This window comes from Xenopus tropicalis, chromosome 9 (assembly GCF_000004195.4).
Source record: "Xenopus tropicalis strain Nigerian chromosome 9, UCB_Xtro_10.0, whole genome shotgun sequence".
NCBI lineage: Eukaryota > Metazoa > Chordata > Amphibia > Anura > Pipidae > Xenopus > Xenopus tropicalis.
Genome location: NC_030685.2, coordinates 15,915,259 through 15,922,897, shown reverse-complemented (window position 1 = coordinate 15,922,897; position 7,639 = coordinate 15,915,259). Strand labels below are relative to the sequence as shown.

Genomic DNA, 7,639 nt, shown 5'->3' with positions numbered 1-7,639 from the left:
TGCTTTTACTTTTCCTTTACCCACATTTCTATGGGGCTGAACTTACCCAACTGAAGGGTTGACTTCTGCTATCAAAACCCCCATAAAGTACATTTTCTCTTGCAGCGACATCACTTCCCACGAGGGAAAGAAACTGCAGCAAACACAATTTCTACAAGAACTGTTTAATCAATTACTAAAATAAGTGTGAATTTGTTTTCTCCCCCTTAAAAATACAAGTGCAATACAGAAATCGCAAAGATCCAGACAAACCCAGGTAATGCGGTGGCTCTAAAGCCGGGGACTAAACGTGTAATGTTTTCACCAATAAAGTATTAAGAACACAAACACTCGTAGCTTTTTAAAGATCTTTTCATTATCATATGACCAAGGTTATTGTGAAATATCATCTAAGCACCGCCCCACACAAGCAGTGTTTGCAATCAATGGACAAACGTCATTGTTTAAAAGTTTAAGGAAAGTCATTTTGGCATTTTACTGCCAATAGATTAGCCACATTAGTGCCACCTAGAACACTATATTTATTCTTCAGAAACCATTACCATACCTGAGTAAAGAGCCCTAGAAGCTCCCTCCGTTTGTTTAGGATAGCAGCTGCCATTTTAGCTTGGTCTCACTATCTTTCTGCTGCAGCTCTAGGTACTGGTAGCATAGATCGCACATTCTGATGGGAGGGGGAGTGAATTCTTCTGGGAGTGGGGAGAAGTAAAAGGGAGAGAGAGAGCTGCGCAGACTCTGCCCCTTGGAATGAAGGATTTTCCTGAGAGAGGAAGTCTGATACAGAAGAACAAGTTTACACTAAAGAAGACAGGAAATCCTGTGAGTCTTTTGAGACTCAGTGCAGATTTTCAGTGAGTGCTTATGACTGTATTTACACAGACCTTTCTGTTAAAGCTTACTTAGTTTTTACCTTTCCTTCTCCTTTAAAAATGAAAAACTTTAAATGTGGGCAATTGATTTTCTGACTGATGTCGGATGAAAGATCGCTAGATGTACAATGGTTCGGTGCCCAACAACCTTACAATAATTTGACATTTTTGTCAGAACGAACTGAAATTGGTTGTTCAATAAAACTGTTACGTGTATGGCCAGGTAACAGTTATACAGTGGATATCAAGTTTCTAAAGGACCTTTAGCCTCTGTATGGCAGATCATTCGGCCCCTGACGGGCTTGCAGCATGCGATATGGCCACTCACTTAGCTCATCAGAATGCTCTGCACACTGAAGGGGGGTTGGGGATGTGGCCCTATGAAGGCAAAAATCTAAAGCACCCTGCTAGTAACCAAAGCAGATAAGGCACAAAGGGCTACTGTAGGGCTGCAACTCAATGATCAGGTACCGTTCCAAAGAATTCCAAAGCCAAAGGTGTCTCATAGAGCTCACTATTAGCTCTGGCCATTTCCCCTTTATCAAATGTATCGCAAACTGCCCCTAAAATGGAGGGGTGAGTTTATTACAAGAGCAGCAGCATATAGCCATGGGGGTGTGTGTTGAAATGAGGAGGGAGTTTGCTTTCAAACCGTTAGAAGAGATCAGTCACAGTATAATAGGATCCAGTCTAGAGTTTGTACTAAACAACTGTGTAAATTAAAAGATGACCAATTGAAACACTACAGAAAATCCCTGTTTACAGATCGGGAAGTCCAGGTATCGGGAAGGTACCAGCAAATTTCTCCACCTCAGCCCTCAGGGCCAACATTTTAGGGGTGTGTACATCTTCAGAGGCCAACTTCTCCTTAAAGTCCTTCAATGTGGCACCAGGAATCATTGCGTTCTGAATCTCCAGTGTCAGCTCTATGCCTGGGAAACAGAGGGGAGATTGTTAGATTAAAGCCGATAGGCTGAAAAAGTATTTTCTGCACCGGGGTATTTCAGCAGATGGAGAAATGACCCAAACCACCCCACCACCTCCTTTTGGTGACCACTTCAAAGCAGAAGTATTAGTTCCTGACCTGAAAGTGGGCACTGGTGCTGGGGTAAAACTCCCTTTAAAAGGTTTGCATTGCAGTTAATGTGGGGAGGAAGGGGTGGTTTTGTTCCCCTTGCGGCTTCATCCTTACGGCAATGAGTTACAGGGCTGGAAAGCTGTGACTGGTCACATATGGTCCCTCCAGGTGATTTTATAGGCCCCAGCTTGCTCAGCGGTATCCACAGTAACATAAGCCGGCACCTATAGGGGCAGTGGGCTCACCTCTGTGAATAAACTGTGCCACTTTCTTGAAGTCGTCTTCTTTGAACCCCCGAGAGGTCAGGGCCGGTGTACCAAGCCGCAATCCACTGGGCCGCAAAGCGCTCTTGTCACCTGTCATTAAATACACAAAGAATGAGGTTTTTCTAAATCGGTCTCAAATTTGAGACACTTTTTGCTTTTCCAGTTCCCAGAACACCAACAAGATACCTTATTAACCTTTATTTATACAGCACCGAGTCTACAGCACTGTACAGACAATTTTCAATTATATCAATACTTGCCCCACTGAGCTTACAATCTAGTATCTTTACCAATGTCACACAACACACACAGACCAATGTACCAATATGGTTGGAAACCCAATGAAATAAGGTGAAGACATAACTCCACAAAGGAAATGGCTTGGACAGAACTGAACCAGAGACCCCAGTTCTGAAGGGTAGCAATGCTAGCGTACGAGTTACAATTTCATATGCTGTGACAGGTGACAAAATGGTCCCTTTACTGAAGATTCTCGAGCCATCATAGCATCCTCTCTATATTACAGTTCTTAAAGGGGCTGTTCAGCTTTAAATTAACTTTTGATACGACGTAGACATTGATACAATTGAGCCAATTTGATATTGATTTTAATTTTTTATGGTTTTTCAGTTATTTAGCTTTTTGTTTAACAGTTTCTCAGTTTGGAATTTCAGAAGCTATCTGGTTGCTAGGGTCTTGTTTACCTTAGCAACCAGGCAGTGAGTTATATGAAAGACTGGAATAGTATGATCACAAGGAAACAAGCAGGTGAGTACATGTTCAGGGAGACCATAGAGATGTATAATGCAGCCCCTGGTGACACGTGACCAATTCCTTCCTGTACGGCTGGTATATTCCCTTTCTGCACTACTGACTCTAGATATGTTTCCCCACTAGTATTTAAATCATGTAAGATGTAGTTTCCCGTCTCCGTCCTGATGAAGCATAATATCCCCGACTCCATTACTCACCTGGACAGGTGTTCTTGTTGCAGGCAATGGCGCAAGCTTCAAGTACCTTCTCTGCTCTGCCCCCGTCAGTCTTCTGACCACGAAGGTTAACTAGAATTAGGTGATTGTCAGATCCACCTGCGAAGGCAAGAGCCAATGAGAATGTCAGCCCTCAGAACCGATTACCACGGCAATAGCCAACAAGAATCCCTTCCCTCCCCTTTCCCTGCCACAGTGACAGAAATTAAAGAGGCTCCCATCACCTGTTACAACATGGTAGCCAAGTTCCTCCATAGCCGACGACAGGGCCTTGCAGTTAGAAACAACTTGTCTCTGATAGAGTTTGAACTCTGGGGACAGAGCTTGTTTCAGGGCGACAGCGACTCCTGAAAGGAAGCAAAGCGACAGGTATGCAACAGAACTCTAATAATACGGGACAGGACATACATGGTCTGGTTACCTGCTCACCTGCAATGGCGTGATTATGGGGCCCTCCCTGCAGGCCAGGAAACACTGCCTGATTAATCAAACTCTCATAGTTATAGAGTGTTTCCTTTCCGGTCTTGGGATCCACACTGCGGACCCCTGGTATAGAAAAGACATACACAATTCATTAAGTTTTTATGGCTAAATATTAAACTTAAAGGAACACAACTGCCGATACCCAGCTGCACTATTGTGCCACGACATTCACACACCTTTCCGGTAGAAGATCATTCCAGAGCGGCAGCCTCGCAGCGTCTTGTGGGTGGTGGTGGAGACAACATCGCAGTGTTCAAATGGTGAAGGCACAACCCCGGCTGCTACCAGCCCGCTGATGTGCGCCATGTCAGCCATGAGGACGGCGTTATTCTCATTTGCAATACGTCGCATCCGTGCATAATCCAGGTTACGGGAGTAGCAGCTAACACCTGGAAATGGAAATTGGATTAGCCTTAAACTTAATCAGACTTTCCACTTTGGTTGCAATGAAGGTGAGAGCCTTCTTGATAAAAAAAATTCAAGATAACCCCATCCCCCATAAACATAGAATAATCCTCCCCCTATCATTAGTAATACTTTTATTCTGTATTTGTATTAATTTGCGATTACCAGCAATAATAAGCTTGGGGTGAAACAAACGGGCATTCTCCTCCAGTCTGTCATAGTCAATATAACCTGTGTCAGGGTGAACCTGAAAAACAAAGGGGACACTAAGCCAGGAGAATACTTGAGGGTGCAGTGGTTACAAACATTATACACATATATGTGGTTGCTACAAGCTATTCTTCAGTAGAATTGTTCCTTCTGGGTTCCCTTAGAGGTGACATTCTGCTGTGTGTATCTTCCTATTACTTAAGCATGAAATATAGGTAGGTGGCTGTAACATTCTGAGTGCCTGTAGGGTCACCTCTTACCATGCATTTTGTGCTAAGAATGGAGTTACTGAATGTCAAGCATCTCACCTTATATGGCATAGACTCGAAAAATATGGACGTGGCCGAGATTTTCTTCTTGTCGGTCATGAAGCCATGGGTCAGATGACCCCCGTCTGGTAGGTCTAAACCCATGATCCTCCCGTGGGGCTCCACCAAGGCCGTGTAAACGGCAAAGTTAGCAGGAGACCCTGCAGCAGAGAACAAATATGAGCTCATTAATGGCCTGGCCCTTGTACATCTGCAGAGTCTAAAAGCAGATTACATGATCAGCAGCAGCAGCTAAAAAAATAGACACACCATAATTTTCAAGCCTAAGGGAAAACCAATTTTCCAATTCCAGGTTACTCAATACACTGAGTTTTCTCAGTTACCTACCAGAGTACGGCTGTACATTGACGCCCCATTTTTGTGGGTCCAAACCATACACTTCCAGCGCCCTCTTCTGGCAAAGACGTTCCATCTCATCCACAAACTCGGTTCCACCATAGTACCTGGGAATGACACAAACACAGGTTATAAAAAGTCTTTTCTCATTTCACAACTATGCCACAATATTTGGCAAAAAGTTAATTTCTACCTCTCTCAGCTACTGCCCAAAAGCACGGATTGGGCACAGCACTGGAATGAGAACATTATCAGCACAGTACTAGACCGTACTAAACTCACAGCCCTGTGCGTAATATGCAATAACAAGCAGACTGGTTTCCCAGTGGGGCATACATGAATAGGGTTAGGAGTTAAAGTTTGGTACTGGTGTAGCTACCTATAGCAACCAATAAATTGGCAGCATTTACTTACTGTACCTGGGCAAACTCTGTGCTTTTTTCATGTTTTTAAGTTACTCACAGGCCCATAGAATAATAGGAAAGTCAAAAAGCACACATCTGTTTTAATAAAGAACCATGAAGCATTTGACCAGTGGTGATTCTATCCTAACACAAAATGTTACCATTCTCTCCGAATTAAGAATTACTAAAGGAGGCATTCTACTGCAGTAGTCTTCCTCTACAGCAAGAGGACACTTGGTCCCCTTCCCATTTTTGTCTGTCTCCTCTTCCTCCTAAACTGTAAGCTTTGTGCAGTGACTTCTTTCTGTGTCTTGAAACTCCTAGCATTTAAATGTGCATTTGTGGAGCTATATAAATATATACAATATAAGAAAACAAAGCCCCTCCCCCCGTCGTTTGGAGCCTGAAGGCTGCACACACAGCACTGAGAGAATCTAGGCTATAAATGAGGGCTATCTGGCATCCCTTCCCAGAAAATACTACTGGATCCATAGTCTACATCACCTTTGACCGTAGTGTGTGTACATCAATAAAATCGGTAGGTTGTGATTAAGGAAATCCCACAATGAGTGAATCCTTTCCCCACACCTCACATATTCAGTTCTCCCAAAACAAGGAATCACTGTTTGAAGGAGATTTTCTGGATTGCGAGTGGTGGAATTAGTGTCCCACATTAGGGAAGAAGCTCATATCAAGCAACCTTTTTTAACTTGTACGTAACCATTAACAAATTCTAGAGAATATCTCACCAGGCTGCTTGTGTTTCTGGTACAGTAAAAAAGAGCACATAAACTAACAGGCTGCATTTCTCACCTCTGCCCAGGGTAGCCCTCGGAATACTTGTTATTCAAACAGGAACCCAGAGCCTGCAGAACGGCGCAGCTGGCAAAGTTCTCTGAAGCGATGAGTTCTAGGCCGTACCGCTGCCTGTTTTTCTCTTTCCGGATGATGTCGTACACCTTAAGGAGATAATGTTGGATAGATTTGATGTCAAGGATTAAATATCTCAGGGCTAAACGATATAAGTTTGCTGGACAGGTCAGAGGTTCAATTAAACCTAAACTAAATTGTGGCATAATGTTTCAGGTCAAATGATTGCCGTCTAGGCAAGAACCACATCAATGAGCTGATGTTCTCTTCGCCCCAAACAGATTTTCAAAACCTGGACGATTTTTGGGCAGATATTGGGTGGGTAGGTCTGTCGGAGGGCCGAATACACAGGCCGATAAAGCACCGTCGATGTTCGTTGGCAGATTTTATCGCCCCTGTATGGCCACCTTAGGCTCTAAAACAACCCCAACAGAGTGGGTATAAGAGACAATACAGGGTATGGCCACCTTTGCATTGTTCCATACGTTCATGCCTTCACATCTTCTTCATCTGCCGACGCACCATGATCTGGCCAACATGGCACACCAGCAGATAAATTGTCAAACCTGCCCAATCCCCAAACTAACCTAATCCATAGTACACAGATATTGGTTGGTATCGGCGGGCCAGCATACAGGAACAGATAATCACATAAAAATTACAATTTTATACAAACAGCACAAACATCTGCACTATGAGAAGAAAAAGGGACCCAATAACAAAGGCGGGCAACATCAATACCACTCACCTCTGGATCATTGGTGTCAAGAGGTTCCAGTACCATCTTGTTGTGAGATTCCCAGGTTTCCTGGTGTGTGCTGCCATTGATCTGTGCAGAGTCTGCCATTGTGCTGCTCTTGCTTCAGCTGGACCTGAAGAAATATAATTCATAACACTAACAAAATGGCAACAAAAATATATGAAGCCCAAAGCCATTTCCAGTATCTTCCATTTATCTCCCCTTAAGCCAAACAATATATAGTACAACTTTAAAAGTGAAGGAAAGGTATAAACAATGGAGGGTGCAAAATTGTTAAGCACCGCCCTCCCTGCGATTCTAGCTGCCTGGTACTTTTTCTCTCAGAGCTGTGCTGCCACATATTTCCTGTGCCCCATTTTGCTTTGTCAAAACATGTGAAAAACCACAGAAAAATACACCAAATGGAGTCAATGGCATTTTTTCCTTAGCCTTTTTTTCTTATGTGAAATGCACTGGCATCAATGGGCGTTTATATTTATTTGCATGAAATGCACTGGAGTCAATGGGCATTTATTTTTAATTGTATGAAATGCATTGGAGTCAATGGGCCTTTATTTTCAATTGCATGAAATAGACTGGAGTCAATGGGCATTTATTTTTAATTGCTGGTTTATTTTTTAAATAAAATTTTCTGTACCCC

The 7,639-nt window shown here is 43.2% G+C and overlaps 1 protein-coding gene across 1 annotated transcript; it reads right to left on the bottom strand.

Annotated features, from left to right (window-relative positions):
- Positions 1-148: 148 nt before the first annotated feature.
- On the bottom strand, positions 149-7,113 carry shmt1 (serine hydroxymethyltransferase 1 (soluble); the record flags this gene model as incomplete). The annotated part of the gene is given in 11 exon segments (NM_001015914.2): positions 149-1,801; positions 2,193-2,303; positions 3,185-3,301; positions 3,427-3,549; positions 3,632-3,748; positions 3,862-4,074; positions 4,256-4,337; positions 4,609-4,769; positions 4,957-5,072; positions 6,183-6,328; positions 6,988-7,113. Coding segments are annotated over 11 exon segments (1,458 nt in total). The 5' UTR covers positions 7,087-7,113.
- Between the last annotated feature and the right edge of the window lie 526 nt (positions 7,114-7,639).